Source organism: Herpailurus yagouaroundi, unplaced genomic scaffold (assembly GCF_014898765.1).
Source record: "Herpailurus yagouaroundi ecotype Mexico unplaced genomic scaffold, PumYag 193, whole genome shotgun sequence".
Classification (NCBI taxonomy): Eukaryota; Metazoa; Chordata; class Mammalia; order Carnivora; family Felidae; genus Herpailurus; species Herpailurus yagouaroundi.
Window position 1 is genome coordinate 9,081,079 of NW_024412424.1, and position 17,105 is coordinate 9,098,183.

At 44.8% G+C, this 17,105-nt stretch overlaps 1 protein-coding gene across 3 annotated transcripts in view; it reads left to right on the forward strand.

The window, feature by feature from the left end:
* Positions 1-17,105, forward strand: part of RAD54L2 (RAD54 like 2) — a 112,294-nt gene extending 95,189 nt beyond the window's left edge. For all 3 annotated transcript variants that reach the window (XM_040445509.1, XM_040445510.1, XM_040445511.1), the window contains 9 exons: positions 1,040-1,158; positions 4,022-4,121; positions 4,873-5,078; positions 5,484-5,656; positions 6,398-6,594; positions 9,617-9,816; positions 10,892-10,981; positions 13,195-13,287; positions 15,928-17,105. In XM_040445509.1, coding sequence (XP_040301443.1) covers positions 1,040-1,158; positions 4,022-4,121; positions 4,873-5,078; positions 5,484-5,656; positions 6,398-6,594; positions 9,617-9,816; positions 10,892-10,981; positions 13,195-13,287; positions 15,928-16,922 — 2,173 coding nt within the window. In that variant the 3' untranslated portion in view covers positions 16,923-17,105. The remainder of the gene's footprint in view (positions 1-1,039; positions 1,159-4,021; positions 4,122-4,872; positions 5,079-5,483; positions 5,657-6,397; positions 6,595-9,616; positions 9,817-10,891; positions 10,982-13,194; positions 13,288-15,927) is intronic.

Here is a 17,105-nt window from a genome sequence, read left to right on the forward strand (position 1 = left end):
AAGAAGAAGAAGAAGAAGAAGAAGAAGAAGAAGAAGAAGAAGAAGAAGAAGAAGAAGAAGAAGATTCAACAGACTGAATGTGGTCTGCAAAGCCTAAAAATATTTAGTATCTGGCCTTTTCCAGAAAACATTTGCTGACCTCTGATCTAATCTGCTTCGGTCCCTCCCCAGCCTTTTTTTTTTTTTTTTTTTTTTAATTAAAAGCAATTAAGGAGGAGGGCACCTGGCTGGCTCAGTCAGTAGAGCATGGTGACACTTGCTCTCAGGGTTGTGAGTTCAAACCCCACACTGGGTGTGGAGTCTACTTAAAAAAAAAAAAAAAATTTTTTTTTTTTTTTTTTTTTTTGTTGCTTTGTATGTAAGGTCAAATAAGTAATATGATTTGTTCCAGAGTTACATTCTGTGGCCAGAGTTTTGAGTTCCATCAAGGCTTGACTCTTCAGGGAAACAGACATATTTTCTTTCAAACAGACATGCTTTCTTTTTGCTCTGGCTAGATTATGCCCCCATGAGAGCTAAGGGGTATCTTGGGAGCCTCAGAGTAAAGGTTTCCATGTGTGGCACACGTTGAGAGGAGAGCGGTAATTCTAACTGGGGGAGAGTTTAGTGTTCCGCTGGTTTTATATATCACTTCTGAGGAGACTGCTTCTCTTTATAACTTGAAAGCCCTAGTAAGACCCATAATTTTGATTGTGGCCTGTAGTTAGATCTAACGTATGTAACGTTGGTTTTTAATGCTGATGCTATTTGTTACTATGTACTGAGCTAAACCCCAGAATTTAGGGGAAGTAATTGAGGAAGAATTGAGGAAGTAATAGGGTAGCAAATTTAGTGGGGGTGGTGATAAGTGTATGGACGACTCTGCTCCCATTATGAGCTAGGGAGAATACCCCTAGTGGTTCTTTGTGGGGTTACCTCTTATGGGGAGCAGGTTCTGGGAGCTCCCACTGTCAGAAGGCTATATATGATTGTGAGTCCACTGGGGAACAAGATTCCCTTGGGTCTGGGAGCCTTCTGAACCAAATGTTGTCCCTTCCAGCCAGAGCCTTTCCACTTTGGCTCTCATCGAGGAATTCCTAGGGAAACGAGAAGTGCCCTGTCTACCTGGTGCTGATGGGCAAGGAGTACAGAAGTGGGTTCGAAACGTCAGCTACTTCCGTGAGTTCACTGCTGCTTTGTTTCTGGAGCCTTGGCAGGGTCTGCTTAAGGCTTTCCTTTCCTTCTCTGCATTTTTGTCTTCCACTCCGTTCTCCACCAAATGTGTAGGAGTATCCGGAGTAACCAAAAGCAGGGAGGTATTGAGAGCAAGCTGCTATGTGTGAGGCACTGTACTAGGGGCTGGGGAGCTTGGGCAAGATACGGGGAGAGCAGAGAAGTAGAAGACATAAACCTTGTCTTCATCTGAGATACAGCAACTCCAAGACAAATACAAAGCAGCACTGATCGAGTGCCCTTATAGGTTCTAAGGAGAATAGAATCGTTGTGGGAAGGATGATTGGAGAAGGATTCCTGGAGGAGGCAGAACTTGTAGTAGACTGGTAAAGATGGGGAGAATTTGAATATACAGAGTTAGTGTGGCCTAAAGATCATTCTAGGAAGAAGCAACAGAGTGAATATAGGCCATGATCATGCATTCTGTACAGAGGAGATAGTATCCCTAAGAGGGTGAAAATTGGTTCTTGAGGGGACAAAAAAACTTAACTTTTCAAAAATATAAAGCTCAAATAGGCATCCAGTAAATAAACATATACAGTATATCTGTGGCATTTAAATTTTCATGAGGGACGTGTCAGTTGGGGAAAAAAAATGTATAAAAAGGCTTCTTAAAGGGGGTGGTCATGAAAAACAAAAGTTGAGAAATATTAACCTCATGTACTTACTGTCCAGATATTGACATTTGGGCCAGATAATTCTTTTTGTAGGTTGGGCGGGGGGGGGGGGGGTGCAGCAAGGGGGTGCTGTCCTGTGCATTGTAGGACTTTTAGTAGCGTCCCTGGTCGCTATTCATTAGATGACAGTAGCATCCACCCAGTTATAACATCCAAAAACGTCTCCAGACGCTGCCAACTGTCCCCTGTAGGGTGGGAGGGCAAGGAAATAACCCTTGTTGAGAAACACTGGCCTAAAGGAAGTATTTAGAGAATAGAGGTTCATGGGTGGTAGGAAGACCCAATGCCGAGCTATGCTTGGGAACTGTGGGAACTCAGGTTGGAAAGGTAGGTTGGGGTGCCAGTTGAAAGAGCCTCTAATACCAATTAAACTGATACTTCCTATAACAGTCATCATCCAGTCCTCCATGTGGTATTTCATCTCCTTAGCTTTGTCCTTTTCTCTCTTTTCCCTAGGGTGACAAATGTAGCCCCTCCTCTCTTATTCATGCTGCTGCTGCCTTTTTTTTTTTTTTTTTCCTTCCAAGATTTTATATAAATTCAAGTTAGTTAAGGGTAGTATTAGTTTCAGGAGTGACTTAGTGATTCATCACTTATATACAACACCCAGTGCTCATCACAAGTGCCCTCCTTAATACTCATCATGCATTTAGCCCATCCCCCACCCGCCTCCCTGCCAGGAACCCTCAGTTTGTTCTCTATAGTTAAGAGTTTCTTAGGTTTGACTCCTTCTCTGTTTTTATCTTATTTTATTTTTCCTTCCCTATGTTCATCTGTTTTATTTCTTAAATTACACATATAAATGAAATCATGGGGTATTTGTCTTTCTCTGACTTATTTCACTTAGCATAATATCCTCCAGCTCCATCCATGTTGCAAATGGCAAGATTTCATTCTTTTTCATTGCTGAGTAGTATTCCATTGTATGTTACATACATACAAACCACATCTTCTTTATCCATTCATCAGTCAGTGGACATTTGGGCTTTTTCCATAATTTGGCTGTTGTTGATAATGCTGCTATAAACATTGGGGTGCATGTCCCCCCCCCCTTTTTTTTTTTGCTTGTGCCCCTTTGAATCAATATTTTTGTATCCTTTGGATACATACCGAGTAGTGCAGTTGCTAGGTTGTAGGGTAGTTCTATCTTTAACTTTCTGAGGAACCTCCACACTCTTTTCCAGAGTGGCTGCTCCAATTTGCATTACCACCAACAGTGTAAGAGTGTTCCCCTTTCTCTGCATCCATGCCAACATCTGTTGTTTCCTGAGTTATTAATTTTAGCCATTCTGACAGGTATGAGGTGGTATCTCATTGTGGTTTTAATCATCCCTGATGATGAGTGATGTTGAGCATTTTTTCATGTGTCTTAAGCAATTTGTATGTCTGCTTTCGAGAAATGTCTGTTCATGTCTTCTGCCCATTTCTTAACTGAATTTTTTTGGTGTTTTTGGGTATTGAATTTGATAAGTTCTTTATAGATTTTGGATACTAGCCCTTTCTCCGATATGTCATTTGCAAGTATCTTCTCCCATTCTGTAGATTGCCTTTTAGTTTTGTTGATTGTTTTCTTTGCTGTTATTCATGCTTCTTAATTGAAGGTTACTTTTTCCCCTTCCTTTGAACTTCCTTCTTTTCATCCATATGCCCCATCCCACTGCCCCAGATCTATTCTTTTTAATGTCTCCTTATAGTAAGCTCTTAATCATAGGAGTTTGTTAACAATGCAAATTCCTGGTGGAGGGACAACATCCATATCACAACACAGAACTCTTAGTCCTTCTGCACTCACCAGGATTTACAGGACTGAGGTAGAGAGGTCACCCTGAGCCAGCTTTTACCAAGCTTCCGTATTTAGAGTGGTTCTTATGCAATTAAAGTCTAGGAACCTTGACCTTAGAATTAGTTTGTCTATTAAAGGGAGAAACATAGTTTGTAATCCTTGTTGCACATGGCGATATTTGAAAATTATAGGTGCCTGGGACTCACTGTAGACCCATGGAATGTCCATGGGGGTGGAATCAGAATACTGTAGTGTATTTGTTTTGTTTTAAAAATACATTTGCCCAGTGATTTTACTGTGTACCCGTGCCCTTATATGTCCATTTCTTGTGGTTTTCCTTCTGTCCTAGGGCTAGATGGTAGCACCCCTGCCTTTGAGAGGGAGCGGCTCATTAATCAGTTCAATGATCCCAGCAACCTCACCACCTGGCTATTCCTTCTGTCCACAAGGTGAGTGGATCCTGAGAGCGGAGGTCAGAGGGCTGTATTCAGGGCAGCTAGCCACGTGGGCAGGTACCCAAAGGCTCATCCAAGTTTCATCAGAAGAGATCTGCTCAGGTTTGTGACTTGTTTTTGAAGTCAGAGAGGGGACCCCAAAAGGAAGTTGTGTTAGAAGGGTAGTCATCATGATAGTGTCACAAAGTTCTTTGAGCCCTTCATTAATAATAGTCATACTTAGCTTTTCTCTCAGGAGTATTCTGAGTCTTAGATGATGGGATTAATGTGAAAGTGCTTTAAAAAGCAGAAAGTGTAATGTAACTGTAAAAGGCGATGGCATTATTTGTGTTATGCCAAGCAGCTTGAAGGCTGTGCTGTGTTCTGCCATCAGAATGCCCTTGATGGGTGTGAACTAGTCATTTTCCTAAGCTGTTAGACTAAACACACCAGAAACATCTGTATGCAGAGGTTTCCCTTCACCAAGTGACATCACTCTGGGGCCAGGATGCAGGGGCCTTACTAATTACAGAGGAGAGAGAGTGGGTTTTCTTTCAAAACTGGTCAACACTTCTGTTTTGGATTTTCAGGGCATACTTTTCAGTGCTTGAGCAATGTACTGTTCATCAGCAGGAGAGTACAGTCCTCCAGTATGTCATGCTTAGAACAAAGGAGGTGATATGGGGCTATCAGTCACAGTCAAATTTCAGTTTGAAAACGGTCTTTAAAACGAAAGGTTCTGTGACTGTTGGCTTGTGTTTTACAGGGCTGGATGCTTGGGTGTGAATCTGATCGGTGCCAACCGAGTGGTGGTGTTTGATGCTTCTTGGAACCCTTGCCATGATGCCCAGGCAGTGTGTCGGGTATACCGTTATGGCCAGAAAAAGCCCTGTCACATCTATCGCCTTGTGGCTGATTTCACCCTTGAAAAGAAGATCTATGACCGACAAATTTCCAAGCAGGGCATGTCAGGTAGGGCATCTTTCAGGCACAATATTATCCTTATTGTATCAGTGGTGGGAGGGGAGGGCCAGGTTGTAGGAACACAGGTAAGCTTTGAATCACAGAAAGTCAGCAGTTCCTCCCATCTCATTCTGATTCAAATAATTGCTTAAGAGGTGATTGACCTCAACTTGTCCTGGGCAGGTTTAATGATAAGAACTGAGTGTAGGTATACAGGTTTCTCTTATGATATTTCCATTTCACCAGGGCCTCAGACCTGGTCTTTGACTTTCAAATATGGGATGGACTGAGGTAGTTTAGATATTAGTGACAGTTATACCAACCACAACCTCTCTTGTCTGCCAACCTTTGTAGCTGTGCTTTTGCAGTCTTCTCTGCCACATACTGACTTTCTCTATGTCTTCTCGCTTCTAGATCGGGTGGTGGATGATCTCAATCCAATGCTGAACTTTACCCGGAAGGAGGTGGAGAACCTACTGCACTTTGTTGAGAAGGAGCCAGCTCCCCAAGCATCCTTGAACATAAAGGGGATCAAGGAGCCAGTACTCCAACTTGCCTGTCTGAAGTACCCTCACCTCATCACCAAGGTGAGAGCCTGGGATGCATGCAGTTCCCAGTACAGCAGTCTCCACTCAGGGAAGCTTGTCTGGCAAACTACTTTCCTTCATCTGAAGCTTTGTTTCATACAGAAGACTTGAACTCATCTGGTTCTCTCCTTACCCTGTGAAGTTTCCCACCCCAGTCTTATTCTAGCAGTGCTCAGCTCAGCCATGTGGAATAATTTGTCCAGTGTGAGTTTTTCCTAGCAGAAAGAAGGGGTAAAGTTCTAGAAATGTAGTCTAGTAATTCTCTGAACTCTCCCATCCTTTTATTTTTTAAGTGTTTATTTATTTTGGAAGAGAGAGAGAGTGAGCATACGTGCTGTACCCGTGTGAGCCAAGGAGAGAGAGGGAGATAGAGAAAATCCCAAGCAGGCTCCACACAGTCAGTGTGGAGCCCAACGCGGGGCTCCATATCACAAACCATGAGATCATGACTTGAGCCGAGATTAAGAGTTGGATGCTTAATGGACTGAGCTACCCAGGCGCCCCTCTCCCATCCTTTTGATTATAGAAGGCAGATTTGGGCTATCTAAAGGTGGGGCTGGGTTACAGTTGTGAGTTATACTCTTGACAAAAAGACAGTAAACCTGCTTATGTGTCTGTAAGCAGGCTCTTTGCGAGTGCTGGAGATAGCCAGCCCTTTCTCAGTTTCAGAGTAAGCCTCATTGTATATCAGTTGTGTTGGCACAGACTGATAATTAAATCAATGTCCTCCTGTGTCCCCAGGAGCCTTTTGAGCATGAGTCACTGCTCCTTAACCGAAAGGATCACAAGCTGACCAAGGCTGAGAAAAAAGCAGCAAAGAAAAGCTATGAGGAAGACAAGCGCACATCCGTCCCCTATACCCGCCCATCGTATGCGCAGTATTACCCTGCAAGCGACCAGAACCTGACCAGCATCCCTGCTTTCAGTCAGAGAAACTGGTGAGTCACTGAAAGGGGAGGAAGGCCTGCTGCTGGGCCAGGCCCAAACCTTTTGACTGGTTCTGTTTTTAAAAAATTTAAAAAAAAATGTTTTTTTATGTTTATTTCTGAGACAGAGAGAGACAGAGCATGAGTGGGGGAGGGGCAGAGAGAGAGGGAGACACAGAATCAGAAGCAGGCTCCAGGATCTGAGCTGTCAGCACAGAGCCCGACACGGGGCTCGAACTCACAAACCGTGAGATCATGACCTGAACCGAAGTTGGTCGCTCAACCAATTGAGCCACCCAGGGTGAGCCCTGACTGGTTCTGTTTTAAACAAAGGGAGAGCCTATAACTTGCTTGCTGGCTGTTGTGAACCGACAGGTTCTGCTCTTGGATGAGGTTCCAAAGCAGTTCAGCAGCCCTGGTGTTTTAAGTGGCTCTGGCTGAAAGAGTGACCTACTGGCTTTGTGACTCAGAAGAGTCCTTCTAGACTCCTGGAGAGGTGCAGCTTCCCAAGACACAGAGGCCCACCCCTCCCACACAGCTGCCTTCATATCTGTAGCGCCTTGGTCCTAGATCTTGCTTAAGCAGTGAAGTTCAAGGGTGAAGGCCAGGTCTTTTGCGGGTCTTGGATTGCAGTCAAGGAATTCTGCTGCTCTTAATGGGATTTTCATTGTGTGGCTGTGCCACAATTCTGAGAAAAAAATCTTTTTCTTGAGAACAGCTTCCAAAGTATGAACATGATAGAAGCTAGTTGCTAAGCAAAGAGCTTCTTTGTAAGAAATTACAAAACATTATCTATGCTTAATTTTTTTCATTTTAAGGCAAAGTACTTCATAGGCCTTACCAGATTGACTGCCTGATTGAGTGGTTTGCATTAAAAAAATTTTTTGTTTTATTATCCTTTTTTTAAAAGTTTTTTTACCTTTATTTATTTTTGAGAGACAGAGCACAAGTGGGGAAGGGCAGAGAGAGAGAGAGGGAGACATAGAATAAGAAGCAGGCTCCAGGCTCTGAGCTGTCAGCACAGAGCCCAACGCGGGGCTTGAACTCACGAACCTTGAGATTATGACCTGAGGTGAAGTCGGATGCTTAACGGACTGAGCCACCCAGGTGCCCCTAAAACTTTTTTCCTATGAAGATTACGTGTTAAAAAAAAAACTTGACAAATGAGGTTCTAAGGGAAATGAAACCATGTAAATTTTACTTAAGACTAATTTTTGGTGAGTAAATTTGCTACTCTTTTTTTTTTTTTAATGTTTATTTTTGAGAGAGAGACAGAGCATGAGCAGGGGAGGGTCAGGGAGAGGAAGACACAGAATCCAAAGCAGCTCTAGGTTCTGAGCTGTCAGCACAGAGCCTGAGGCGGGGCTTGAACTCATGAACCGTGAGATCGTGACCTGAGCCAAAGTCAGAAGCCTAACTGAGTGAGCCACCCAGGTGCTCCAAATTTGCTACTTTTTATGTACAAGATGCTTTCAAGAAAAATGTTATTCTCTTTCAAAGCCTTCAGACTTTATTTCTGTGTCATTTTCCAAGATACTATTGTCTGGGAATGTTCTCCTTTCTTGTCCTCCACCTGTTTTTTTCTCTTTTCTGGGCTTCCCCATGAAGCAACAGGAATGGAGTAAGCCTGAACCCAGTGAGAAAAAAGCCATGTTGGGGGAAGATGTGACAAATGGGCTGGGCTGTGGGCTTTTGTGGCCCATCTCTGGTTCTATGGGAGGCACTAGCCTCTCACAGCACTTGATGAGCCATACCATGATCCTGTTGATTCTTCCTCCTGTCTGGGTATATGTGAGGAGGGCTTTCTGCCCAATTTCCTTGCTTCAACCCCTGCAGAGTAGGGAGCTTAGGCTAGATTCCTGTTACCCTGACTTTTACCCTGATCTGACTTTGAATTCTAGGAAGACTCCCACTGGCATCTGACCAGGGCTGCTAGCCCTGCTAGCTCCTGCAAAGCCACCCTGGGCAGACTGAGGAAATGAGACTCAGACATAGAGCATAGGAAATGAGACATAGAGCTTACTGTGCTCTATGGCCTATCTAGAAATACAGGAGTCCACAGGGCACAGAGGGCTACCCAAAATTGCCTGTAGCAACCTCAGAGCAATGTTCTTCGGTCAGGTAAGAAAGAATATACCAGTCCAAGGAGGTCTTCCCCCCAAGACTGAAGACCAAAGGCACAAATTTCAGAAAGCTTAGAGACAGGGTCTTAATTTCAAAAATCTTAAATCAGGAGTAGTCTTCTCAAGGTACCAACATTCATTTGAAAGGAAAGTGAAGAATGAGGAGTGCATCATTGACCATCGGGTAACATTTGGCATGCTGGCATAAGATGCACAGCGGTGCTCAGGCTGTCCATGGCTGTGTGCCATTCAGAGACCCGGGTTCTGTGAACAGCGTTTTGGCTGCCGCTGCTTTTGTAGTGGTCATGACTAGAGGAGTACTTTGGATATTGGCCCCAGGAGGAGCCCAATGAAGTGTAATGTGGAGGAGAGAGGTGTCTGCATTACTTATTGAAACTAGAGGTTCCAGAGAATAAAGATGGTTGATGTTGAACATGTGCTCTCTCAAGATCACCTGAACGTGTGGCATTACATGCCTTTTCCTGGGTGAGTGGGGAAAATTACACCCCTTTGCCTTCAACTTGGCATGCACTATGTTCTGAAGAATTTCTTCTCCCTTATTGCATCTTTACCTTTTCCTAACTTCCCTCCAAGGACTAATCCCTAATGTATGTAGACAGTCCAAATTCTAGAGGAGCAAATGTCACCTCAGATCTCCAAAAAGGTATTATTCTGCTGACATCTGATTCTTCTTTGACTCTGAGAGGCTGTATGTCTCATTGCCACTCTGTCTCAGTCCTGCTTCTAGTCTCCTTTTGAATTGGCCATACTCTGCAGGTTTTTCTGGTTCTTCTCAGTAGCAGCTGAGAATGGGGGCACTGTAGAATGGGGGAATCTGGAGAAACTCTGCAGCCTTTGCAGAAAGGGCTGTTCGGCTAAAGTCTCTTAGTGTGTTTGTCTTTCTCTCACAGGCAGCCAACACTGAAGAGTGATGAGAAGCCTGTGGCCAGTGTTCGTCCTGTGCAGTCCACCCCCATCCCCATGATGCCCCGGCATGTCCCACTGGGAGGCAGTGTAAGCTCTGCCTCCAGCACAAATCCAGCCATGAACTTCCCGATCAACTACCTACAGCGCGCGGGGGTCCTTGTGCAGAAGGTGGTCACCACAACAGGTTGGGAACTCCTAGGTCCTCTTCCAGGGCTGCCTATCCCTTTTAAACTTACTTTGTTCATTCAGGAGGTATTTATTAAACACCTTTTATATTCTAGGCCTTACTACACTGGCACTGTGGGTAAAAATAGAGAAGATAGTCCCTGATCTTGAGGAATTTGCATTCTAATGGAATATCTTAAGAATTCTAACATGGAACTGGGTTTTCTTAAATGTGATATGTAGGATAGACACTGTAGAGATTGTGGAAATTTCACGGGAACACAGAGTTGGTCTGAGAGGTGTGAATGTGTTGAGTCCTGCCTGACTGTAGGGTCAGCTGGGTATAAACTGTCAACTTCCCTAATTAATTAGAATACCTGAATGTCACTTGCTTCTTTCTTTGTGAGTTTGATGTGAATTGAGCATGGTGGGCCAGTGGTAGGAGGCTGGCAGCCCGTCTCTCTCTGCAGTTGGTTCTTTGGGAAGGAAAGCATTTCATGGAGCTGTTTTTCATCTTATTACCTAGAAATATTCATGGTACATAAATTTGAATAAAAATACCTTAGATTTTTGAGTATGAAAATAATATGTGTCCATTATAAAAAATTGTGAAATGACTAAAGACAAAAAGCGAGCCCCTTATAATCCTACTTCTGCTAATTCTCAAACATACGTTTTATTCTTTAGTTAGGTGTGGAGTAATGCCAGCAAGGAAGAGGATGAGGCCACTTTTGGAGCCTAAAGTGATGTGGAGCAGATGGATTCAGATGGCTTAGAGAGGAGGACAACAAACAAATATAGAAATAATCATTTGAACTAGAACTTTTTCCAAACTAAAACTATGAAATTTTAATTAAATCAAGGGAAATTGATCAGAAAGATGATCAGATTTTTTAAAAGGTTCTCATTCTCACAGTATTCTTTGCTAGGCAACTGTGAGAGGAGGCCCTGCTTGCTTCTCCTCCCTTGGTTCAGACCTCTGCTCCACTGAGAGGCTTTAGGGAAGCCATTGAGGAACAGGGGTAGACACGGACTTTGCATCTTCTTCCCTTCTCAGTCAGGTAATCTAAATCTGAGGTCTGTATCTTCACTAGATATTGTTATTCCTGGACTCAACAGCTCCACAGATGTACAGGCGAGAATTAATGCTGGTGAGAGCATTCACATCATCCGTGGGACGAAAGGTAAGAGCCCGACCACAGGGCCCATCCTCTACTTTTGGTTCAGAGTGTGGGACTGGGAAGCAGAATAAATATATATGGCCTGAGCTAGAGGGAGGATAGGAATCGTCCTATGTAAGAATGTCACATGTGGAGGAAGCATGAGAAGAAGCATTTCTAGGAGCTTAGCAGAGTTGGGGTGGGCCCAAAAGAGATCTGTCAGTGGCTTAAAAGAAGAGAGTTAGGGTCTCTCCATTCCTGTATTTTTGTCCTTGTTTTTATGGAGAATCTTGAGTTGAATTTGAATAGACACCATGTTTTGTATCAATCACAGTGTGTTGATAGTGATGCTATCAGCTAGAAGTGCCTGGGTACGACCTGGTGGTGTACTAATCATGGCAAGCCCCCACAGACATTTCCCAGAGCCAGTGTGGTGACTGGACTGGCCCTGTGGTTCTTACTGTGATTGCATGATGCACCTCAGCAGCAACCATCAGTGGACTTTGAAAAAACAAAGTTTATGACTCACAGGTCCTGGTAGGTGTACAGCACCCTAGGGCCACACAATGAGTTTATGGGTAGAGAAACAGGGAGAGAAGGCCTGGGTTTCTATTAGGATCCAGGAGTTGGGGTGGTTAGAGTTTTGTGGGTTACTCTTTATTGGTAAATTTAAAACATAAGAGCAGGAATTAGGGAATGGGAAAGGAAAAGCAGGGTCACTCAGGGTTCAATTTTCTGGGTTACTCTGGGCTTTCTAAAAGGGGAACTTCATGGGTAGGCACAGTCTGGTTCCTTATCTACTTGTTTAGTTAGTAGCTGTCATACAGGTGCAATTGGCTTATTTGAGATAGATGCGTTTGAAGTGGATGCCTTGTTAAACAACAGCTTAATGCCTGGCACTTACACTGCACACAGGGAGACCAAAAGTGGAGGGAAAGAGCTGTGGAATGGGTTATTAGCTAACATGTATGTTGCTATGTTGTCTTACCCACTTGCTCAGAGTGGGGTGGAGGTCTCAATTAGGAAATGTATTGGGTAGATAAATTAGTATCTGTGGGTTGCATGACAGATATTTTGAGTGTGGTAATTTAAAAAGTCCACTGCCTCTGTCCTGCTTATAGACTGTAGACGGAGATGAGATTACTGGAATGAGAAGTCTGGACTGAACATTGTCAGAATGCATTCTGAACCTATCATTCATATCAACCTTTACTACGAGGCTCCCTGAGGCTATTTAGCAAGGAGATTTTGCCCTAGCTTCTGTTGGGTCAAAGTACCTTTTAGGCTCAGGGAAAAGATGCCATGAAGTACATGACCCACAGAGAAGATTATACCCAGCCTCTTTACCAGACTCTTCCTAGCCTAAAGCATGGGTCAGCAAACTATGGCCTATGGGCCAAATCCAACCTGCTTGGATTCTGTAACTGTGAGCTAAGCATGGGTTTTACATTTTTAATTGGCTAAAAAAAAAAAAAATCAAAAGAATACTGTTTTGTGACACCTAAAAATTATATGAAATTCACATTTCAGTGTCCCTAAATGAAGATGTTTGGAGCACAGCCATGCCCAGCTGTTTTCAACCTATAGTAGCAGAGTTGAGTGGTTGTAACAGAGACCTTTTGGCCCACAAAGGCAAAAATATTTACCAGCTGGCCCTTTAAGAAAAAGTTTGCTGACCTCTAGCCCAGAGGCAGCCCTGACCTTCCAGGAGATTGATATCAAAAAACAGAGAAGGTAGGGTTGTGCCCTATGGGAACAGAATGCTGGTCTTAAATTATTCCTATCAAGGTAGAAGAAGGTGTTGAGGCAACGAGGCTCCTTCTTCCCAGATTAAGAGGACTCCTGCCAGAGTACTTCATCCAGAACCAAGGCAGCCAACTTACTCTCTTTCACAGCATCCTGTTTATTTTCTCCATTGCATTTCATCTTTCCTGATATTTTCTGGTATCATTGTCTCTTTCTCTAGAGGTTGAGCCCTGTGAGACAGGTCCCTTTTCTGTCTTAACGTTCTTCAGTGTCTACAACAATGCCTCATAGTCACACAGTCTTATGGAGTAAATGAGTAATACTGGGTCCACAGTTCAATTGGTCCACTTGTCATTTCAGGGGATCTCAAGAAAGGGCATAAGACCTAATTTTATAGCTGGTTTCCCAGCCCACGATGCCTAGGCCTGGGGTTCCCAGGGTTGGCTGATTGTGTATCTGCTTCTAGCAGCCTTCCTCCTGTTTTTTGTTAGGGACATACATTCGCACCAGTGATGGGCGGATCTTTGCTGTCCGAGCAACTGGCAAACCGAAGGTACCAGAAGATGGTCGGATGGCTGCCTCAGGTATAAGGCTTCTACTTTCTATTGACCTGCATGGCATTTGTTTGTTTGTTTTGGTTTGTAATTAATTAATTTTTTGAATAACGTGTATATAGTTCACAATTCAAAAGGTTTAAGAGGGGTAAAGTGAAAAGTAAGTTTTGCTCCCCCCACACTCCCAGCCATCTATTGCTCCTTTCTGAAGGTGTTACTCTCATTTGCTTTCTTCAGAGATATATTATACATATACTTGGTACAGGAATGTGTGTGTGTGTGTGTGTGTGTGTGTGTGTGTGTGTGTGTGTGTGTTAAGTATACATATGTAACTTTTCTCTGTATTTAAAAAAAATTTTTTTTGATATTTATTTTTGAGAGAGAGAGAGAGAGACACAGCGTGAGTGGGAGAGGAGCAGAGACAGAGAGAGGGAGACACAGAATCCAAAGCAGGCTCCAGGCTCTGAGTTCTCAGCACAGAGCCCAACGCAGGGCTCGAACCCACAAACCATGAGATCATGACCTAAGCCGAAGTTGGACACTTAACCAACTGAGCCACCCAGGCATCCCATCTCTGTATTTTTATTTTTTATTTATTATTTTAAACTTTATTTATTTATTTTGATGGGGCGCCTGGGTGGCGCAGTCAGTTAAGCGTCCGACTTCAACCAGGTCACGATCTCGCGGTCCGGGAGTTCGAGCCCCGCGTCAGGCTCTGGGCTGATGGCTCAGAGCCTGGAGCCTGTTTCCGATTCTGTGTCTCCCTCTCTCTCTGCCCCTCCCCCGTTCATGCTCTGTCTCTCTCTGTCCCAAAAATAAATAAACGTTGAAAAAAAAAATTTAAAAAAAAAAATAAAAATAAAAATAAAAAAACTTTATTTATTTATTTTGAGAGAGAGGGAGAGCTCGAGCTCAAGCAAGGGAGGAGCAGAGAGAGAAATCCCAAGCAGGCTCCACACTGTCAGCGCAGAGTCTGACAAACCCACAAACCGTGAGATCATGACCTAAGCTGACATCAAGAGTCAGACGCCCAACTGGCTGAGCCACCCAGGCTCCCCCTCTATATTTTTAAAACAGATGCTAACTTACTATACTATACTGTTTATTTTTTCACTCACTAGTGTATCTCAGTACTTGTTCCTTACCATTTCTTTAGATGTGCCTTATTGAAGGTGTACACAGGATGCTGTTAGATGGGTATAACACAGCGCATTACCGAGTTCCCTGTCCTTGGACATTTACATTGTTTCACTCCCCTCTTACAGTACTGGTTCATAGTCATGTGGGTATGTCTATAGGATGAATTCCTAGAAGTGGGATTGTCAAGTCAAAGAGTGTGTATGTGGCACATTAACAGTGTTAGGAACTCTGTCCAAGTTCCCCTCTACAGGAGTGCCTCTCATCTATCCTTCCTCTGTGGAGTATGAGCACTAGACTGCTCTTGCTTCCAGCTTTTATTATGGAAATTTCCATACCTCCAGACAAGTTGAAAGAACAGCATGGTGAGCACCCATGTACCCTGCATCTAGGTCCAATGACTGTTACTGTTCTCATAAACTTTCTTCTGTCTCTCTCTCCCTTCCTATTATTGGAACTATTTGCAAATAGTGCTGAAGATGTCATGTGATTTTACCTATAAGTACTTCAGCACACATCTTTTAAGAGTAAGGACATTCTCCGGGCGCCTGGGTGGCACAGTCGGTTAAGTGTCCGACTTCAGCCAGGTCACGATCTCGCGGTCCGGGAGTTCGAGCCCCGCGTCGGGCTCTGGGCTGATGGCTCAGAGCCTGGAGCCTGTTTCCGATTCTGTGTCTCCCTCTCTCTCTGCCCCTCCCCCGTTCATGCTCTGTCTCTCTCTATCCCAAAAATAAATAAACGTTGAAAAAAAAAAAAAAAAAGAGTAAGGACATTCTCCTCCTAGCCACAACACCATTATCACACTAAAAAGCTTAAAACTCCATAATAGTACCTGCTATCTAGACTATATCCCCACTTGTCCCAGTTGTCTTTCATGGCCATGGATTGGGTTTTGTTTTTAAACAAGGATGGACCTTTTTTTAAACTTCATTTTCCTTTTCCCTCCCATCTTGGTCACTGGCTGTCTCTGTCCCTGGAAGAGTCCAACTTGTTGCAGAAATGATCTCTTAGCTTTTCATATTCATTATCTCCTAGAATTCACTTTGGTCGAGTTTCACAGATTGCAGACCTGGGGTGTAGAGAAGTTATATGTCTTATCATAGACTTATTTCCTAGATCAAGAGATTTCTTTCTTTGTGACTGGGAAAAGTTGACTGGGTGATGTTTGGATATCAAACTCTTTGAATTTGGGGGACCACAGGACAAGGGTTTTTTTTTTTTTTTTTTTTAATTTTTTTTTTCAACATTTATTTATTTTTGGGACAGAGAGAGACAGAGCATGAACGGGGGAGGGGCAGAGAGAGAGGGAGACACAGAATCAGAAACAGGCTCCAGGCTCTGAGCCATCCGCCCAGAGCCCGACGCGGGGCTCGAACTCACGGACCGCGAGATCATGACCTGGCTGAAGTCGGACGCTTAACCGACTGCGCCACCCAGGCGCCCCGACAAGGGTTTTTTTTAATGGAATTTTTCCTATACTCTCCTTCTCTCCCTGGCCATTCTGGTTCTCAGTTACCTACATTTTATCCCCAGGTTCCCAGGGGCCTTCTCTCGAATCCACAAGCAACGGCAGACACAGTGCCTCATCACCCAAAGCCCCCGACCCCGAGGGGCTGGCCAGGCCCGTCTCTCCAGACAGCCCGGAGATCATCAGTGAGCTCCAGCAGTATGCAGATGTGGCTGCCGCCAGGGAATCCCAACAGAGCTCCCCAAACTCCAATGCCGCCCTGCCTGGCCCCCCGGCTCAACTCGTGGACAGCAGTGCTGTTCCTGGGACAGCTCTCGGGACTGAGCCTCGACATGGGGGTCATTGCCTCAATAGTTCCCTCTTGGTGACCGGCCAGCCCTGTGGTGACAGGAACCCAGTGTTGGACTTACGGGGCCATAAGCGAAAGATGGCCACGCCACCTGCTGCCCAAGAGTCAGCCCGCCGGCGGTCCAGGAAAGGCCACCTGCCAGCCCCCGTGCAGCCGTACGAACACGGGTATCCAGTTTCTGGCGGGTTTGCCATGCCACCCGTCTCCTTAAACCATAACCTCACCGCTCCCTTCACCTCCCAGGCTGGGGAGAACTCCTTGTTTATGGGCAGTACCCCCTCCTACTACCAGCTGTCCAATTTGCTGGCAGATGCCCGCCTGGTGTTTCCAGTGACTACTGACCCTCTGGTGCCAGCAGGCCCCGTCAGTTCCTCCTCCACGGCTACCTCAGTCACTGCCAGCAACCCCACCTTCATGCTCAACCCGTCTGTTCCAGGGATACTACCCAGCTATTCACTCCCATTCTCACAGCCACTCCTGTCCGAGCCGAGGATGTTTGCGCCTTTTCCTTCCCCTGTCTTACCCAGCAACCTTTCACGGGGCATGTCTGTCTACCCAGGCTACATGTCCCCACATGCAGGCTACCCTGCTGGCGGCCTCCTCCGGTCCCAGGTGCCTCCATTTGACTCTCATGAGGTTGCTGAGGTGGGCTTCAGCTCCAATGATGATGAGGATAAGGACGATGATGTGATAGAGGTCACTGGGAAATAGCTGGGGAGCCCCTCTCCACCTCACTCGGGGCCCCCCAGCAGGTTGCCCACCAAGCTGAAAGGCAGCAATCTGGGCTTTCTGAGAATAGGGCACTTGGCAGGAGGGGAAAGGAAGAGGGCAAAGAAAGGTGGTTGACTGTAGTGGCAGGGCTCTGTTGCTGTGTAACAAAAGAGGCAAAATAAT